Source organism: Varanus komodoensis, unplaced genomic scaffold (genome assembly GCF_004798865.1).
Source record: "Varanus komodoensis strain SLA01 unplaced genomic scaffold, ASM479886v1 scaffold20_1, whole genome shotgun sequence".
Lineage (NCBI taxonomy): Eukaryota > Metazoa > Chordata > Lepidosauria > Squamata > Varanidae > Varanus > Varanus komodoensis.
Window position 1 is genome coordinate 7501846 of NW_025335587.1, and position 20969 is coordinate 7522814.

Consider the following 20969-nt stretch of genomic DNA (forward strand, 5'->3'; position numbering starts at 1 on the left):
CATGGCTGAGACAAGGTGTTGGTTTACAAAAGTACATCTGCCATGCAAGGGGAAAATTTGCAAATTTGTTGCCTTTCAAGTCCACATGATCTGAAATCCACTTTCGGGATTTAACATGAGGGATTTTGAAAAGCATGTGTCCTAGCACTAGGCAATATTTTCTGCTTAGCTACAAGCATGTAAATTGTCTTGGAGAAGAGTCAGTGCTTTCAATCAACACACACACATTCTCCATGAGAAAGCAACAGTGTGTGCACAATACATTCCTACCTGTTGGAATTCAGTTTGCTCTTAAGCAGGTCGAAGAAGGTCAAGGATGAGTCAGTTTCCTTGGAATGTGGGGTTAATGAGAGGTTTTGTTTCTGTTTGGTGGAAATTGTCTTTAGGGTATGGAGAGTTTACTGTGGTGTGGGGGGATGGTTAAAGAAACTCCCCCAGATACAGTTCTGAAAATACAGAGTGATCTCCCTAAGGAAATTGTCTACATTTGTTACTGGAGAAAGAAACTCAATCCTGATCCTTCCAAATCAGTTGAGTGGGTTGGTGTATTTTGGGTGGGGGTGCATGTTGACTAGCTTAGAAACAGAAAACCTACTCTGCTGATATATGTGCTACATGTATAACTCATGTGAGAGGAGGACCAGTTTTCATGCTTTGCATAAACAGAGATGTGCATCTACATATAAGCATTTCAGAGAGCTAGATTAAAAGCTGCATTGCATCTGATTGGAAAGAATGTGAAACATGTTTCCAGACAAGGCTTTTATGTTTTATTTACAAAAATTTACTGGGGTTCCAAATGATAGTGACCTCTACTTGTGACTCCCTGCATTTTCTTACAGCTTCTTTTCCTTTAACACAGGAAATTTGCTATGGAGAAAAAAAATGGAATGGAAGTACAATGGCTTCTTTTGGATAGCACATGGGTTTCTCTGTCTGGATAGGGGAATATATGCCTGATATTCGGAATCCCATAATGGGAAATAATAGTCACTGAAGTCCATATTTCTCTTAATGCTTGCTCCCTGCCCAGCCTGGCGTATGAGTGTCTTTTCCATTAATTGTAAAAGAACCATTGCCTATTTCCTTTGGGCAAGTATTAGACAGCATGTGCATTAAGGGCAATTTAAGCCCATGCATTCATCAACCCTACATAATTATTTATTTCCATGATAATAATGTGTCTTTTGTCACTGAGCTATCAGATTACTAAGATTCCTATATGGCAATACAAATATTGAACAGAATGTCAGGCCATAAGAAAAGCTCTGCTGAATACTCAGTATTGGACTTCATGGCAACTGCTCTAATCTCATCCATCCAACTCAGCATGCTTGACGTCATGTGCCTTTAAGTCTGACAAAGCCGGGCTTTTATATATTCTTAATGTTTTAATGACCATGTGTAGGGTTAGAATCAGCTTTCTTTAGGCCCATCTTCCCAAACCATACCTGGCTGGGGATTATGGGAATGTTACTCTAACACATCTGGATGATACCAATGTGGGAAAGTCTACTTTAGAATGGACATAAGCATTTCTCCTTTTTGTACACTTGCCACCTCTTCATGGGCAGAACATCTGTGGCATTAACACCTGCATGATCGGCTGCAGTGCAGTCATAATGCTTTGCCGTCCCTGCATTTTTATGCCAGGAAAGTCTTTATCTACCGCATTTGTCATAAAGCTTTGCCAGAAACAAAAGCCAGCAGTCCACATTTCCATGTGTCCCTTTGTCCCTGAGCCCCACATGCATTGGCAAGTTGTTGGTATTTGTAGTATTTCGGGACATGGGAGCAATGTTTGTCTTGACTTAGAAAAGCTCAGTGAAATGTTTAATGCTTCCTTTAAACTTGCCCTGGAGTTTTCTTGGGACTGTATTTTTACATGGTTAATGCTATTGAAAACTGACTATAAAAGTGTTAACAGGCTGAAAGCCTTTAAAATAGGAGTGGTGTGACAAGAAGGATCATAATTCCTGGAAATGTCAGCTGAGTGTATACACACTGTGATTAAAGCAGGGCAGTATGTTCCACAGTGGCCTGAAAACTTTAGAACTGTAAAATCTTTTACAACAGAATTATGTTTAAGAGTCAGAGCTGTCTGTACCTTTCCACGTAGCCCTGCTTATTTGGCTAGTTGGCACTTGTTGAGTAGCTGCAAAGCCACACCCGGCTTTGTTGTGTGGGTTACTCTCTGCTGCCTGTTCCTACATATGGTCAAAACAAACTTTACCTTCCCCGTTGCTAATGTCAGCAGTATGCTCGGGATCGTCTCAGGAGCTCATAGTTTGGCAGTTATTGATAGGGATGTATATATGTACATGTACTGGCAGTAAACAAATAATAGATTGAAACTGTACCTGACAGTATGTAAAAAGAGAAGCAAAATTGGTATCTAGTATTAATGCAATCTATTCCTTATAAAGATGCCTTGATAAGAATCTGAACAAAAGCACTCCTTTGCATGGTGGGAAAAGAGTTGCTTAATCATACCACTTAGCAACACAGCACTTCAAATGGAAAATGTTGGAAAACCTTTTCAAACTCCATGGTCTGCCAGCTTTTTTTCTTACAATAGCATTGACAGGCTGAGACATTCAGCAGGTGAGACAGTGCTGAAGTTCTGACAATAACATGGCTTGTCCCCTGAGTCCTAAGCCATTAGGGAAGGAGATATGATAGCAGTAGAACTTCCTTCAGTTGCAACTTTGTTAAGAATTTATTTCCTTGTAATGTATGTAGTGTCTCAATGAGGAAACTTTTTAAGGGGAAACTTGTTTTGGCAGAACGCATCCCTTCACTCTTTGCTGCTGTATCTTGAATAGGTCATCAACTCTGTCCGTCAGAAATTAAAATACTGAAGTATCCTAAATCATTGCACTGCCTCTCAAGAGTTACACCTGTTGATCCTCTGTGACACAGAGATCCTACCCAGACCTGCCTCCAGAAGGGTAGCTTTTATTACACTAGTATAGGCCACTGATTTCTGTTCAGCAAGACTACACACACCCTTCATGCTTCTCTATTTTTCAGAAGGCAAGTATCTGATTTAGAGCTTATGCCACCGCAATAGTCTTTTAATGCAGACTTCTCTTCCCTGGTGGGTTCCCATAATATATGCTGTCTGGGTGATTATGGCAGTTGTAGCCCCAATATACCTGAAGGCCACCTGGTTGGGGAAGGGTTTGATTAGACTTGTCTCTTTTTTTGTCAGGGTTTTAACTTGTTTTTGGATATGTACCATTTTAATATAAATGAGGAAAATGCCATTTTTAGAATTAGTAGGTCAAAAGTTATATGGATCAATGTGGAGGTAACTAGGAATGTATCAAGTTAAGGCAACTGACCCACATAGCTCGGTTTGACACTGGCTGGCAGCAACTGTCCTCAGGGTTTTGAGGTTTTCTCTGGATTTATGCCAGGCTTGAATGTCGTACCTTCTGCATGCAAAGCATGTGCTCTACAACTGAGCTGAGCCTTTTCTCCAAACTAGTGCTTAAAAGACTTATAAAATTTATCAAAGACAAGCAAGCAAGTAGCATTTGTCAATATACTGCAGACCAAACCAAAGTTTTCTCAAAGAAGCCCTGGTTAATTTAGTGGGATTTACACCACAGTAAATGTGCATATAGTTGTATTATAGATCACAATCCTAAACCTACCTGAAAATAAAACATTGTGACCAATGGGACTTATTGCCAAAAATCCCAAACAACCACCATTCTTAGAATCAGTCTGTGATCCTCTGAATATTGAGTTTCCTATTAAATGTTTGCTGTTCTCAACTATAGTTACTTAATCCACTGAGTTCTAGGGTACTTCTAGGGTTCTAGGCAAGAATGCATAGAATGGCAGCCTTTATGTGGCTTCCTCTAAACATGGGCAATCATGCTGCTTAGCAAAATGAGTGTGACCGGCCATCCAACCTTGTACATGTTTACTTATAAATCTCACTGAGTTCAAACCCACCAAGTTCAAGCGTGTGCCTTTGACACACACTTAGGTATATTCAGCTAGAAGTAAAAACCATTCATTTCAGCAGAACTGAAGTCATTCTTGTCCCATGCCCCCACTACTAGGTATGGCTCTCTAACAGTAACTGCCTTTATAACAGTAATCAATCACGCTTTTTTCCCCAAAATGCATGTATATTTTGCATGCCAAGATTCAAAGAACATCATTTCAGTTTCAGTTATATTGTCCCACTATCTTGCAAAATAGGTGTACAGGCAAAACAAAAACCAAAAGAGGGAAAAGGAATTCAAATCTGATGAAAGAGTAATAGAACAATTTTATTGGACAACAGGCATAGTTGTAAATATTCATGAACAGAGACCATCTTTTATGTAAGAGTAACAAAAACATAAAGGTGACATGTTCTTTTGTTTCCCTTTTCAAACAACTTTTTCCTATCAGAAGTTCATCTGGACTTTTTGCTTAACAGGGAGCGTCTAGATGGGAAATGGCCAATTATATTTAATGGAGGTCACTGTACAGGGATGTGCATACAAAATAATTTTGCTCTCTTTCCCCACTTTTATTTAGTTCAATTAAACCTGTATCAGTAGCTCCTTGTAAAGTAGGCCAGACAAGTCACAAGTTAGATTGACCAGAACAGACAGAAGCTATGCTTTTTTGGCCACAGGGGGCACAGAGCCTAAAGACTTCATTGTACAAGGAGTACCACAAGCCTCTTTAAGCTGCTGCTACAGGCTAACCGAGTGTGAAAATTATAGAAGAGTTTGCTCCGACCCCCACCCAGCCCTTACAGCACTGGTTTTAACATTTAACTACAAGTTGATCCTGTATATGCCTGACCTACAGAAGACTCTATGCACATTGACTCAGAAGTAAGCCCCAATGAATTCAATGAGACTTGTTCCAAAATGTGTATAGGATTGTAGTCTTAAAAAAACTAGTCAAAGAAGGTGGGTGATAATGATGTTTTCTTAAATAAGATCAACCCTTCATTTCTTGTTCAGAACAAAACATTAAAAAATTATATACTTTATTACAAATGGAAAACTCAAGGTTGCTAAAAAAAATCTCTTATTTACAAACAATACTGGGCAGAACCCAAAAGAACATAAAAATAACTTACAAAGTCATGAAGTAGTTTTACTTGACATTAATCAGCTGTCATAAAATTAAAAAAATGTACATACACAACTTGACTTGAAGACAGGCAGTATAGTTCAGCTCCTGTTATTAGCCTCCCACAAATACCCTCCCTTGCTTTATTTTTTAAGGAGTACTAAGAGAAAGCGATCTACAGTGTCTACTGCAGTTTAACCTTTAATACTGAAAGATCACTGAATGTTAGGTCCATGCAGGTCTTGGTCAACATTAAAAAAGATACAAGGCTTCTGTGCCCCATCTGAGCAGGAGCAGTGCTTTGGAGAGCTGCACTGTCAACTGATATGCCACCACCTCAGACCAGAAAGCACACCAGTCTCTCCACACATGCTTTTGGGAGGGGAAAGCACTTGCTGGAATCAATGCCTTTCAGCCATTTCTTCTTGCCCCCCAAGTGAGCTTTTCCACCTCCGAGCCTCTTTCTTTTTTGCTTAATTTCTCCAAGAGTTACTTTTCAGTCTCTTCAAAAAGTTTGCAACTGCTGTGTGAGCATTAGCTGGCACCCACTGTTGACATGATTCATGACCTTCTGCTTCAGCTGTGCAACCTGCTCTCGCAGCATATTGGCAGTAGATGCTAGCTCTGAGTTCTGGGCTTTCAAAGTTTTCACTTTTTCTTCCAACCGGGCAATCCGTTCCAACTTCCTTTTCCGGCACTTGGAGGCTGCAATTCGGTTTCTCATGCGCTTCCTCTCTGCCTTGATCCTCTCCTGGGATTCCATGTCAATAGGAGACAGGGGAGGAGTCTCCCCAGGCATTTCTGGGACAGTCTGAGGCTCTTCTTTCAGAGCTTGAAGGCGTGGATGCTGCACTGGAATCTGGGGGTTCAGGTGATGTTGTGGAGCATAGCCCAGGTTGTTTGCATTGTAGCTAGGCGCTGTACTGAGTGCATTAGGGTTAAAATTGTTGAGGTTGGCATAGACTGGAGGCTCACTGTGCAAGTTGGCACTGAAACCGTTGTTTCCAGCCATAGAGGAGACCGGGGCCATGCCAGTATTTGCAGGTTGGGCAGCAGAGGTGACACTTGGCATGGTGTTTTGATTGTGTAGCTCTGCTAACGCCCTGACAAAGCCTTCAGCAAACCCTTCTTGCTCATCGGTGACATTTTTGGGGCACAGGAACTGGGTCGGGGTTGGAGTGGTGGTGATCAGTCCATTGCCAGACTGGATAATTAGCCTCTCTAATTCAGGAGAAGCCAATTTGAGAAGGCCCACATCTGGAGAGGTCAGGATATCAGCATTCTTGTTTCTCAAGTGAGGCTTGAGGTTACTGGAGGGGTCAGCCAAATTGAGTGTCATGCTCTGCTTTAGAACCTTGGGGTTATTGTATCCATAAGTACCACTTTCTGGCTGGACGAAGGTAGCATTTATGGCATCATCATAGAATGTAGGTTCCATCTTTGCAGTCATAGAAGAATGTCCACAAGTTTGTTCTCCTACAGCCAAAATACAAACCAAGGAAAGGACGCGACTATTTGTCACCCCCTTTAAAAAGCACACAAAGTCCACCCTTTGGAGCAACTGCTATTAAAACAAAGGCAACAACAACAGCAAAACAAGCTCTTTCAGTAGGGAGAGGGGGAAAAACAGGACCGATCAATTAAAGTCTTACTTTTTTGCAACAAGGCATTAGCTTGCCTGTCCCAGCTTTCCCCCCACACTCTCCGGTCGAGGAAGCTTTTGCGACCCGCTGTGGCTTTTTCAGCTAAGGAGGCTCAGCAGGATCATCAGTTCCGAAGTCGCGAGGCTCAAAACGCAATTGAAAAACAAAAAACAACGCGCCAAAGAAAAAGTTCTTTTTTCAAACGCGGAATGCCTCTCTCGGCCAAGGAATCCACGGGCGAACGGAGCTTGACACCGGACTGCGCCTTCCTTAGCACTCCGAGCCGCGAGGAAGGCTTGCTCGGTCCAGCAACTTTTCCAGTCCCCTGGCTTTTTCTCTTTTTCCCACCCCCGCTCGTGGGAGTGTCCGGCGTGTCAGCGAGGGCTTCCGAGCACACTTGTTTGACTCTTCCGAAGAGGCTGTCAGGTGGAGTTCGGTCTGCTGTCCGAAAAGAAAAAGTTGCCACAACAGTCCCCTCGATGCCGCCGCCTTCTTTCTTTTTTTCGGGGGGGGGGATCCCCACGCTTCACGGCTTCAACTTCTTCGGGACGCGGGCGAGGACAGATCCAAGCCAAGTACTTGTCGCTCCTGCGAGTGGCTGCCCGGGCACGTCCCCCTTTCGCGGTCCGGCAGTGAGCGCAGCCCCCGACGCTATAAGTTGGCGGCTACAAGGGACAGTTCCTCCTTTTCCCTGACGAGCAGCAGTGCCTCGGCGACAGTATCAGCTCGGGGAACCGCGCGCCCTGCTCGCAAAGAGAGCTGAAACCGGCCCGGCTGCCGCGGGTCCTTCTGCTGCCGCTTGCTGAGAGCGCGGTTGCTTTAAGTTGCCGCCGCCCGCCGCCGCCGCCGCTCACCCACTGCACACTCGATCCCACTCTGAGCTCTTTCCCAGCGTGGAGCCCAACACTTATCAGCGAGCAGTAACCCACTAAAAATAGCCCATGATGTCACCCCCGCGCCTTCCCATTGGCTGCCGCCGCCTCTCAAGGGGAGGAGGGTGGCCGGCCTAGCCTGTTGCAAAGGCGCCCATCTCCATGGCTACCCCACCCCTAGAAGCTTCTCAGCCCCTTTTTCTTTCGCAGGGCATTGTGGGATGAGGTAATGCCTGGGCTCGGTGCAGGGCATTGTGGGCTGACGTATTGTTTTTGAATATCTGGTTACCCGCTTAAGAACTCTGGCGGGGCTGAGGGGGCCGGCCAAGAGAGAAGGGGGAGGTGACTTGTATGAGGAGATACCAAGCGATGAATGGAGACGAGAGAGGGGGGATACGTGGAGTTCCAGAGGGAAAATGGCTATGGTGGGCTGGACTGGAAAGGAGTCTTTCCCGCCACCCCCAGGAAGGAGACTGGAGGCCATCTGATTTTCGGCTGACTTGGCTAATCGGGATTTTAATGCTTTAAGTAGCTTTCTGATAAATCCACCCCCCTCCTCGCGCCTCTCCCTTGCCCGGCAATAGCGCGCTTCCTTAAGGTGGAATCTCGGGTTGCTGCCGCATCACGACACATGGACGCTGAGGAGGCGGGGGAAGGGCTGTGATGGGCTGATTCTCACGTGATATTCCTTCCCCCACTCTCGGAGCACTGTGGCTACCGGGCAAAGAGCTTCCAGGCAGGGAAAAGGGTAAGAGGGGCAGGTTGGAAGAACCTGGGCAGTTTGATTGGGAAGCAAGTCACCAAGAGTTTCCTTCCGACCAAACACAGAAAACAACTTTCCCAAGCCTGATTCGCTCAGCCCTGTGAGGTGCTCGGCTTTATAACGTCTCGCTTCCCCCAGATGTGTTGGAACTTTCAATCGAGCGTCCGTCGACTGTGTTGGGAGCGCAACTTCCAGCTTCTCCCTCCCCCCGCACCCTCCTACACGTTGGGAGTAGTTTCCAGCAGCCTGTACTCTCGGGCGCTTGGTTGGGGGACGATGCACAAGCCGCCCGAAGCGTGGTTTCAGCGGAAGAGTGCACGAAATCAGCTGGGGCTTCCCTCTGAGTGAAGCTGCCGAGGCGTGCGCTTCTTGCGGTTTTGCCACCCAGAGCTGGGCTAAAAGCCTTGCTTTCTCACACGTTCCTGCCGCCCCGGCTTTTTCTTGGGCAGGCTCGCGGCTTCCTTCGGCGTCGGATGCTAACGTGTATCAGCGCATAAAAACAAAACACGCCAAATGGGAGCCGCTTCCCTCGGCAAATTGGGGCTGCCTTGCACCTACTCCGCCCCGTGGGTTCTCGCTTTCTGCTCCTCCAGTGAGAAGGGAAACACCCCAGTGTGTGTCTCATTTATTTGAAATACTTTGGTTAGCGCGAATGTTTCCTTGGCTTCGATGGACTTTTCCGAGTGCCCTCAAAAACTCTTCGTGATTGCAAGTTCTGGGTTCAGTGTCCCCCCACCCCCACCCCCACCCCACGCACACACTACCACTAACCCGCCCCACACAAACACATTCAAAAAACGTCATGTTTTGGCCAGCTCCCGCTAAGAACTTGTTAACCCTTTGCGCGATCTCTCCCAAATCCACGGAGCTTCCTGTCTGCCTCCGGGCAAGAGGCGGGCCGGCGGCAGGAAGCTAATTTCAAATGTGCTCCCGTGATCGGGCAACTAGAAGCGTTTGGATCATCGGCGGTGCCTTTGTATGGGCAAAGGACGAGCTCAACCCGGCGTGCTTGGATCACTACCGGACGTACTCCTGGGTTGCGCTTGTTAACTCTTTCTCTCCCAGTAGCTGTAGCTCGCATTATCTAGACTTCGCCCCGGATGGTCAGATTGTTTAAAACAGTGTGAATCATCTTTATAGACGATCCTAAGCACACTTACTAAGGAATAAGTTCCACTGAACTTTCTAGGCCGTTAAAGCAAACGTGCCTATTCTCTTTCAATCTATGGATACTTTGGCCTAAGCTTCATGGATCAGAGTGGAACTTCAGGCTTAAAACTTTGCTGGGTGTTGCTTTTATTCAATCGCTGATTATTTTTGTAAAATGCATAGCAATTAAACTGGCAATCGTGAGAGGTGAAAATATTTTCAGATTTTGGTTGCAACAGAAATGCACAGTTCTTCATCTTTGCTTGATGAAGCATTTAATGGAACACATGGTGTCCCATGAAACTTACTGATACGTAAATATGTGAAGAATTGCCTAACCACACCTAAATAAATGTGGTGGAGATGCTCCACAACTGGCAGAGAGCATGTCCAGCCTAGTGGCTCCTGGGATATACAAGTGGAAAATGTAGGACTAGATCAGGGAACTCAAAACCTTTCAGCCTGAGGGCCAAATAAAGTTTTGGGAAGCTCTGTTGTGGCATGCAGTGTAGTGGTGGTGGGGCATAAAGTAAAATGGGATGGGGCCAAAGGCAAATAGGTAGGGCTTAAGAGCATATTACAACATAAGGCTTCCGCTGGGTAACTAAGCCATAAGAAAGGTATTTGAGCTTTTTTGAATGGGGAGCAAATTTTACAGAAGACAGTAAAGGACCGAATGACTGGGGAGAAGGATGTGGTTAGGGCAAGAGAATATGACCTACTGAGGAACCCAGGGGGCAGTGTTTGGCCTGCAGGCTTGAAGTTCACTGCCAGCACAAGGTTCCAAAAAGTGTTTTTTTGCGCCTAAGTTGGACATGGGTTTGAATCAGGTAGGTCTCCTGAGATCCCCTGGAACAGTGGTGGCAAACCTATGGCACGCGTGCCACAGCGGGCACGCAGAGCCCTCTCTGTTGGGACGCGAGCCAAGTCGCCCCAGCAGCTGAGCACTGGATAACAGCGCACATAGGGGCCATGTGCAGGCTTGGAAAGGAGTAGCGGTGCCAGACAATGACTTCACGAGCTGCGACTCGTTAGCCGCAACTTGTTCGCACTTTCGCATGGCCGGTCAGTGCGCTACCAGGGAGATACATATATTTGCTTGGACTTGCTGTGAGTTGTTTTTTCTAAACTAAAACCTCAGTATTCAGGTTTTATTGCAGTGTTGACACTTTGTGATAAATAAGTGGGTTTTGGGTTGCAGTTTGGGCACTCGATCTAAAAGGTTCGCCATCACTGCCCTAGGATCTAGCATATTCCTTACAGCAACCTGGGACTGGCATAAGCTAGCAGTGTGAAACCAGGGTGTATGTGGGTGGAGGGAAGAGCCAGTAGGTAATTGAAGGGAGAAGCACACATGGAATCATGTTCTCCCCTTTGTCTAATAACATGATTATCTTCTTTACTTCCTGTATTTTGAATTGCTTTTCAAGGTTAACAGTTCTTGCAGCCCTCCTGCTACCAATAAATTTGTATTTCAGGTAGGGCACATACTCATTCTCTTGAGCATTCAGAATAGTTGGATCGGGACCACTTATTATGAATCTCTTTCAGTCTGTCTGTCTGTCTGTCTTTCCTTTTTGCTTGAGAGCATACATAAGTGAAATCATCATATAAGCTGTTGTCCCTGGTAGATTGACACATAACAATAGTCATGTTTGCAAGGGTGGGAGGTGTCCTTGTTATGCAACTGTGCTGGTGGCTTGCTCTATGTAAGAGAGATTTGGCATATGAGTGCTTGCTGGAATGATGCTTCCGGGCAGGCTTCTTAATGATGTTTCTGCCTGGGAGAAAGTTTGGAAGGGTCCTCTGTCAATTGCTATACCAGACAATAGTCAGAGGTCTGTAGGTGGTTCACAGTAATTTAAAACATAAAATACAAAACAACAAAATATAATATTGAAGTTTAAAACTACAGTATAAAAATAAAATACCCAAATAAACCTAGCAGTGTCCAGGGCAAATGTTTAAAATATAAAGCCAGATTTTAAACAAAGTGAAAATCTAAAATGCTTGTGGGAAAAAAAAGATTGTCACTCAGCACAGAAAAAGAGCACAATGTAGGTGCCAGCTGTGCTGTTTTGGGAGGCTCATTCCACAACCAGGGCTCCACAGCAGAAAAGGCCCCTTGGTAGCTACATACCTCACTTCCTTTGGTGGGAGCTGCCTAAGATAAGCCTAGTGTAGAAGAGATTGTCTTTCAGGAAGACTCACTCCAAGGCATTTAGAACTTTGATGTTTAGCACTATTACATTGAAACAAACCTAGAAATGGACTGACAGCCAGTGTGGATGGTGAAATGCTAGCATAATATGATCACGTTCATATATAACTTCTCTGTCCTATTTTTGATCAGCTGATGTTTCCACACATGTTTCAAAGGCAACCCCATGTATAATGCATTGCATTAATCCAATGAGTGTAGATAACTGTCCAGATAAAGACATCATCAGTATGAGCCTCTGCTCCATACCACAGAGTCCATCTATGCATTAAGTGTCATTTCTGGATCCAAAAGGACTGCCCAACTACAAATATGATCCTTTGGGGAGTGTATCCTCCTCCAGAGCAGGTTAAAAATCATTTCAGCAGTGTGGATAAACCACCCACTAATGGTACCCCTGCCTTGTCTCAGTTCATTGACCCGCATCCAGTCCACTGCTTTGTCCAGGCACTGGTTCAGAATGTCCTCTGCCTTATATGGGTTTCATGGGAAAGTCAAGTGCTATCTGCATATTGGTGACACCTCGTTCATATCGCTGAATAACCTCCCATAGCACTTTCACGTAGATGGTAAACAGCATGAGGGAGAAAATTGACTCCTACAGAACCTCATGGAGTAACTGGCAGGAGAGAGCAATTATTTTCCAGCACCAATCAGCCATCCAAATGGGAGTACAGCCACAACAATGCAGTACTTCCAGCTGCCGCCCCAGATAACCTATCAAGAAGACTACCATGATTGATGGTATCAATATCGATTGATAGATCCAAGAGAATCAGAACAGTTTCCCTTTCCTTCTAGGACAGGTCCTCTCCCAGGGCTGATCCCCATTTGAAATGGAACTAGATAATCATTCAAGAATGCTTGGAGATGGTCAGCTACCACCCACTCCAGGAACTTGTCCAAGAGCAGGATATTCGCATCTGGCCTTTAGTTAACATCTCCTGGGTCTTATGTCAGGCTTTCTCAGGAGTGGCCTATTAATTGCTGCCTATAAAGTGGCCAGAATCACGTCCTCTCTTGAGAAGGAGTTGCTAACCTTCTGGGCCCAGCCAGTCACCTCCTCCTTGTTAGATGTAACAAGAAATGATGGGTTAGGGTCAAGCACACAAGTGGTTAACTTAATTTGGCCAGGCACCCTGTCTGCCACAATGGACACTCATCCCATAAAACTGAACCAGATGGTGCTATGAACACCTTTACAAATGGAGCTGCATTCCATGTGGTATATTATTTGACAACTGTGAGTAGCTATATCTTCAAAGTGTCAGGCAAACTCATCACAGCATATTACCAAGGATTCCACCATCTCTGCTGGATGACACAGAAGATACAGTGCTGGTGGAAAAAGAACTTGCACATGGCCTCTCTCACTGCCAAAAAGTAGGCCCTGTAATGACCTCTAAGCTATATTTGGGCATGCTTGGCACAAGTGTGTTTCCACCTGTTATCTAATAATCTTTCCTCTTGCTTCATTGCCCTCAGCTTAGATATATACCAAGGAGCTGTTCAAGCTCTTTTCAGAGGTAAAGGGTGCTTGGGAGAGATCATACTGTTCTTCTAAGAATGGGAAGTCTTCAATGTTATCTTATGCAATCTGTGTTTTATTCTGAAAGGGTATAAGTACAATGGTCTCAAGTTTGCAATTACTGGTTGTAGTATTTATCTTCCCCACTGCCATAGAATCATAGAATAGTAGAGTTGGAAGGGGTCAGAAGGCTATCAGGTTCAACCCCCTGCTATTGCAGGGCAGAGTTACACCATCCCATTCAGATGACTGTCCAGACGCTTTTTGAATGTCTCCAGTGAGGGAGAGCCCACAACTTCCTCAGATAACAGATTTTTATTGTCAAAATGCTCCGGCACTGTGGAAAGTCTTCCTGGTGTCTAGTCTAAATCTGATTTCTTTTAACTTAAGTCTGTTAATCTGTGTCATGCACTCTAGAATGAACAGAAGATATTTTGTCCTTTGTGAAAGCCTTTCAGGTATATGTAGAACTCTCCCCTCAGTCTTTCCTCAGAGGGCCTTGCTGCCAGTCCCTGAAACATCCTTGTTGTCTTCCTCTGTACCCCTTTTAGCTTTTCTGCATCTTTTTGAAACTTAGGTGCCCAGAACAGCACACAGTACTCTAGGTGAGGTCTGACGAGTGCTAAGTATAATGGAACTAATATTTCACATGTTTTGGAAGCGATGCTTCTGTTAATGCATCCCAAAGTAGTGTTTGCCCTGTTTGCAGCTGCCTCACATTGTTGGCTCATATTTAGCGGGTGATCTACAACAACCCGAAGATCCTTCTCATTTGCAGTATTGTTGAGCAGAGTGTTCCTTATCTTGTAGTGATGTATTTGGTGGCTTGTTCCTAAGTTGAGAACTTGGCATTTTTACCTATTGAATTCCATTCTGTTGTTCTATGCCCAGCATTTTAACCTATCAGGATCACCCAGTATCGTATCTCTGTTTTCCAGGGTATTTGGTATTCCACCCTACTTTGTGTCATCTGCAAATTTAATTATTTTTCCTCATACTTCCTCATCTAAAGCATTATTAAGAATGTTGAAGAGTCCTGGTCCCCTGTGGCACCCCACTAGTTACCTCCATCCAGTTTGATTTTTTAGTTCTACAGCTAGCAAAGCAAGAAGTCAAACATGGAGTATTAGAGTATGGTGAGTCACGTGTATCTTTATGCAGGAGAATGGTTACTAATTCTTCAGCCTAACTGAACCTCATTGCCCTCACTTAAATGGTGCTATTGGCTTTGGATAATGTACCATCTGCTCGTATCAGTCATCTTTCATATTTTTCCCTTTTGTAAGCATTTATGTAACAAGGGGGTCTAGGGGGTCACAAATGTAGTTTTACAGGATTGATCCATGGTCAAAGCAAGTCATTCTGATTCTTCTAGTGACAAGATTCAGGTCCTGAGTTATGGCATACCATAACTGCTACTTTTGCAACCATCCATCATAGGCTTTTGGACCCTATACATCTGCATGGTTGTACCTGCTGCAGTAATACACCGTCAGAAAGGCATCAAGTCATGTTGCAATGACTCTTAAGAAGGACATTTGTGAGTCCTGCCCTGAACTTAACCTTCCACATCCCTTTGTCACTTCACCCATATCTGGATGTTGCATATCACCATTCTACCACTTCCGACATACAAGGTTTATTAGTGAAACAGTTCCATATCCATTACCCATGGAGCATCATGACACAACTGGTAGGTCTAGTGCAAAACTTGGTGTCTTCTAGACGTTTTGGACTTCAGCTCCCATCAGCCCCACTTGCTATAACCAATGCTGTGCTCTTTAATCCAAATTATCTGATGGGTGCCAAGCTGGAGAAGATTGTTCTAGTTTGACGTTATACGCCTGCATTAGCAAGCAGTATTCACTTTGAGAATTACTGGAAATCTCATATTTGTACCCAGTGATCATGTGAATTCCTTTTGATAGCCTGCAAAACAGGTGCATTAGAGGTAAATCTTACCGAGGTAAAGATGAAGAACTTGGTGGCCTGGTGCCATGGAACACAACATTTTTTGAGAACATCATGAAAACCTAAATTATTAATCAACTATTACTTAGGCATGTTTTTTTTTGCTGATCTCCCAAAGTAAATAGTCTTTTTTATTATTGAAATGGAACATTAGCTTGGCCTTTTCTAGAAAGTATCCATTACCATGCCTGAGTAAGCCTATGAGTGGGCAGATCAATATGCTTCCACAGAGGGAAGGCATAGATACTCTGGACCAGTGATAATGGAAATTTTGATTTACAGGCTTCTATAACCAAGCCTCACTTAAGCCATTGGGTTATCTGAATAATTAAATGGCTGTAACATTTTTTTTCCTTCTATATCACACCTAGACATAAAGAAGAAATAAACAATCTCCAAGAGCAGTTGTGGTTCCATGAGAAATAGTAATAGGCAGTTTTTCCTAAGGTTTTCCTAAGGTTATCCTAAGGATAAATAACATTTATCAAGTCAAAATTGGAAGACTTTTCAAATGCAGTAAGTTACTTGGGACCACACTGCAGTGTTGAGCAGGGCTGAAGTTAAAGAGGGCTGGACCACAAATACAAAAACATAGCAGCCTATTTTGTCTTAAAGCTCTTGGTCCAGAAACAAAACCTTAAGAGAGTCATTTAAGAAATGGTGGGGGGGGGGGGGAACTGCACAAAAGTCAAACAATGGAAGAAACAGACCTGGGAAAAAGGGCATGGCTGTTTGCAGAAGACTGGACAGGGAGTCCAAAAATGCCAGATCTGGTGTGTGGGCCTGAGGTTCCCCATTCCTTTATTAAGGTCAGCAGCGGAAGCTGGTGATTCCTATGTCAATGGGGTTTTTATCCATTGCAGCTTTTACACTAAGTTTTATTTGCATTATCTGTGGTGATGACTTCCATCCCCAAAATAGGTTCACCAGGCTGAAGCTCCATGGACAGGCAGCTCAGGTAAAGCTCAAAATAAAAGCTGTAATAAGAGGCTCTGCTGGTTAAGGAATCTCTGTCCCCCCTTGAAGGTCAGCAATGGAACAACTGGTGCGGTGTGGAGATCTTCTTGTAAACCAAGGAGGACCCAAACTGAGAGATGGTGTTATGCAGCTGTCCCAAGACATGCCCACTGGAGTCAGGCTGAGGGCTTGGGGCATCCAAGTTCTGCACCTGGGAAAGGAAATGCTCTGCTAATGTAATTTCCTCAGCAAGCTATTTCACCATATATGTTTATTATGCAAGAAAAAGCAACTTGGTGGTAACATTATGTCTGCTCACATTGATTCCATCAAGTATATCAGCTAGTGTGAGTGGAAGAGGACAATAATTAGCCAGAAGTTTGCTTTTGTCTGTTTTTGCAGCAGCAGTTGCTGCCATTGAAGAAAGAAACAACTGATTTTGTTGTTGTTGTTGTTTTATAGCTTGCCTCTTCAGCAATAAGATTGGGAATGTTAAAAAAAATACATCTTTTACTTAGGGAGAAATACAATGCATCTTTACATAGGAAAAAAAGTCCTGCAACTTCCTGCATTACCCTGCAGGCATGTCTGGCTGGGCTTGCTGGGAATTGTAGGACTTTCTTGTGTCCTATAAGAAGAAAGGCATAGAATTGTTCCCTAAAGTATAACACTTTTTACACACCACTTCTCAGTCCCCACCTGTGCTTTGGCTCTTTAATGCTTTGCACAGAGCAGGTGTAAATGGCCTGGTATGTACCAGACAGCAGAATGTAAGACCATCACCGCTACAGCTTAGCTCAACTGCTGTATCTTCAAGGAATGTTCACTTGTGAGTGTGTTGGAAGGACAAGTAAACCAGTATCAGCAAAGAGTGCAGGTACTCAGAGGATACGAGTACCTTGGGCAGTCAGGGCAAGGAGAAACTACTATTGATGGGAACAGGACCACCACAAAGACCTGTAGCCAGTGAACCAAATAACTGAATGATGCAGGGGGTAGAGGGAAAGAAGAATGTAGGAAAGGTAGGGTCCAATTGATCTCTTGATTTCATGTGGCCAAGTAAATATTTGCTTCTATTCTCTGATGATTATTTAGTACCATCACAATGCCTGACAGTTTCTGAATGAGAAAATAGCATCTCTGCATCTCTTGTCTAAGGATTTCACAAGGGGGCTCAATCCACTTAAGAAATGATCCAGCATAAGGACAGGGAACTGCCATTTTGCCCACAACAGCAGGAGACAACCACTAAGAAAGGTTGAGGTCAAGCAGGAGACACTGGCATATGGCTAGCTTGAGATCTCTCCTTGCATCACACAGATTAGGCTAATTAATTTAAAATTAAGATATATTGTGAATATGGAAAGTCTGAAAGTTTCCTCGGTACTTGAGTCAGAAAGCAAAGAGTAAGAGTACACAGAGTACTTGGAGTAGACCCATTAAAATGAGTAAGACTTAATTTATTATTTTCATTTTTATACCAATAGCCAAAGCTCACTGCATTCATAAATATAGATTCAATAATAAAAATGGATGACAATAGAAATACCATAAAATGTAGCTTAAAATTCCAACATCCAGAATTTAAAACATAAAAAATAAATTCAGTAAAAACTAAACCTGTGAAAACAACTGGCATGCTCAATGATATGCTATTAAACACCAGGGAAAAGAGCATGCTGAAAAGTTGCCAGTGCTGACACTGGTGAGCCTAGGTTCATTCCATAATTTCGTGGCCACAATTCAGAAGGTTTTTATGGTAGTCTCTTCTGCAGCTGACACTACAGCTAAGAGGAAGCCCTTAGATATAGATTGTAGTTTCTGGGTAGACTGAGGTTCCATGAGGTGTTGTGGTCCTATGACTCACAAATCCTGTTCATTTCAATGGGTTTAATTACATATGAGTGACTTGGGATTCTACCCAAAAGGTATTTTCATTTGGAGTAGTCTGGATGAAAGGTGGCATGAACCTTAGGCATCTTAACATGAAGCAGAAAGCGAATGTGGTGGTCCCTTAGACTAGACCTCAGCCTTCTAAATGCCACACCAAAACTGGGACTGGAAGAAGGAAAAGGACATCCATTTCTTCATTCTGTTGCTTCATTCTAAGGCTGTTTATGGGAAGATCTGTGCTTTCCACACACTGACAATGATTTCATGTCCATGGCATATCTCCTTCATAATGAAAAAATACTGCATCAGTTGTTTTGCTAACAAAGCTGAAACCTTCAGATTTATCTGCTTTACTAATACACCTAATTCCCTTGGCTCAAGATTCTTTCAGTTGTAAATTAGTTAACCAGTGAATGCAATCTAGAATGCTTCAAAAAGATCATGGAACTTGGCATCCTGTCCGACTTGACATCTCATACTGTTGCAGCAGCTGTCAGAGCAATAGGATTCTTGACAACCAGGAAGGAAGAAGAGTCTGTAGCCAAAAAAAGAAAAGGAGGTCAATCTCTGTGAGATCAGAGAAGGCATTGTAGTTCGCAACTTGAGGAAATTCTAATAGAATTGTCATCATGAACCTTCTGACTCCAGGGAGCATAGGAAGTTGCCTTATGCCACTTACCAATGAATTTCAGTTTTCTATAACCTGCCTGGCAACCGTTTTCCAGTGTCAGACAGAGAAGTCCCATCACCCTATCAGAACCTCCAAGGATTGAGCCTGGAGACTTCTGTTGCCCTTTTTGTAGAAGTATGTGCTGCTTGGAGGAAGAACTAGAAGAGTTTTTAAACTAATAAATATAAGTGTGCCACTGAGCTACAGGTTCAAATCTAGTGTAAAGCTATTTTAAAAATAATAACATTCAAAGTGTAGAGGAGCCTACCCAGAGTGGATTTATCATTCTACTTGCTATTGGTTGGTTTCTTGGGAAACCTATAATCACATATGATACTGCTTGATCTCAGAGGTCAACAGAGTTGATTATACCTTTCTCACATTAAACTCATACAAAAATACAGAAGGCACACACATTCTCAGGACATATATTTAAGATTACTTAGCATGGATTATGGATATCCCTTAAAACCATTTCTACACTCAGTTACAAAAGTGTGATGAAAGGGTGGGTTTTTCCTCACTACCTTTTGCAGGTATGTTTATGCATAAATTGTGGATTTTAATAAGCAATAATGTTTGAGTATAAAATCCAGGCTGCTGTAATGATTTCAGATTAGTTGATCAATATTTGTGTATTTTGGGACTGTAGCACCACTGGCTGTTAGGACTGGTAGTTACCACACTGATGTTCTTGCTTCTTCTTGTACCACAACTGCCTTTGTGACATGGCAGCATTAGTATGTAAAGAGGCCAGGGTTTTTTTACTACTTTGTCCAGTGCCTCTATAGCCTGGTGAAACAACCCATAATTCTGGATTTGCAGATAATGTGATAACTCATGTTTTGTGAACTGTGGGTTGTTCTCTTCATGGGTTCTTAACCAATAGTTAAGTGATAGTTAAAGGGTCACACATATTGGTAAGCCATGATTCACCAAACCATAGCTGTTATGTGTGAATCAGTTCAATGTCACAAGAAACAGGGCTGCCATACCAAATGGTATACTATGTCTCCTTTCCTCCCAGGAACATGACACCAAATTACCCTTTGTTGATATAATTAGAGCACGTGTTCCTTCTAACTGCACATTATTGGCTAGAGGAATCAAGGAAATGCCCAATGTAATGAATTAAGAACACATGAAAGCTGTACTAGACATAACAGGGAGGTGGGATGACAGGAAAACTTGACATGGAATGTCTGTCTTTGAAAGCAACCTTTATAACATCTTGTTCTATCCTTGGATGGTTGTTTTTGTCTTCCTGATACACATCAAATATTATAGAAATGTTAATCATCATCATCATCATCAAATATTGGAAATTGTAGTAATCTTTAACCAAGTTAACTATCCCAAGATCCTTCAGCCTAATGTATGCTGAAAGGTTTAGGGTGAGTTTGCACAGCATGGAAATCCACCTTGTAAATAAGCTATACAGTACGGGTTGTTCATAGAATGTGACACAGTATGCCTGACAGAAAATTGGGCTTACCATGGGTTGTCCCCTTCCCTCCTCTTGATCCTCCCACCGGTATCCCACAGGACTTGGAGCTGAAGCCATGTTGTCTGTTCTCCCAGTTCTAATTTCACCCTTTCTTGTAATCAACACTTCCTTCCTTTTTCCCCTGAGTCTTCTAATGACAGCCAGTGTCAGCCCTCCAAAGCACCCAGGCAACACATTGGAGCAGCTGTAGTTGGTTCACAATCTTTTTTTTTTTTTTAGGTGCCAGAAATGCATGCCATTATTTTTTGTGATTTTTGAATTTTTTAAGTCAGTAATGCAGAGTTGCACAAATGCCAGCCAAAATGCAGTCTTTTCTGTTCAATGTCTCAGTAAGTTTCTCCTGTCAGATTCTAGGAGGCAACATCCAAGATTGCAAATAAATTAATTTGTTACTTTTTTTTTTACTTGATAGCTATCAAAGAGTGAGCTGTCAAGAGAAAAGCACAGCTTTGAGAGGCATCAAAAACTGTCAGAGCATGACTATAAAATTAGAGGATAATACCTGAAAGCAGAGATGCCATTGTCATCTTCATTATGAACAAAGATCTCCTCTTGGGTTCACTTTTCTCCTGACAGTTCACTACTTGATAGTTGTCAATTGAAAAGCAAAGTAGCAAATTAACTTATTTGCAGCCTTGTTTTGCCAAGATCTATGGATATGTTGCTCCCTGCATTTTGAGAGGAGAAACTTGCCAGAACCT

General features: G+C 43.3%; 1 protein-coding gene across 1 annotated transcript; it reads right to left on the bottom strand.

Annotated features, from left to right (window-relative positions):
* Positions 1-4271: 4271 nt before the first annotated feature.
* On the bottom strand, positions 4272-7617 carry JUN (Jun proto-oncogene, AP-1 transcription factor subunit). The gene has a single exon (XM_044430327.1). It carries the CDS (start codon positions 6542-6544, stop codon positions 5600-5602), a length of 945 nt encoding a protein of 314 aa, XP_044286262.1. The 5' UTR covers positions 6545-7617; the 3' UTR covers positions 4272-5599.
* Between the last annotated feature and the right edge of the window lie 13352 nt (positions 7618-20969).

Bases quoted from the DNA above. Each gene is read 5' to 3' on its own strand.
- JUN (XM_044430327.1), bottom strand. From the start codon at position 6,544: ATGACTGCAAAGATGGAACCTACATTCTATGATGATGCCATAAATGCT.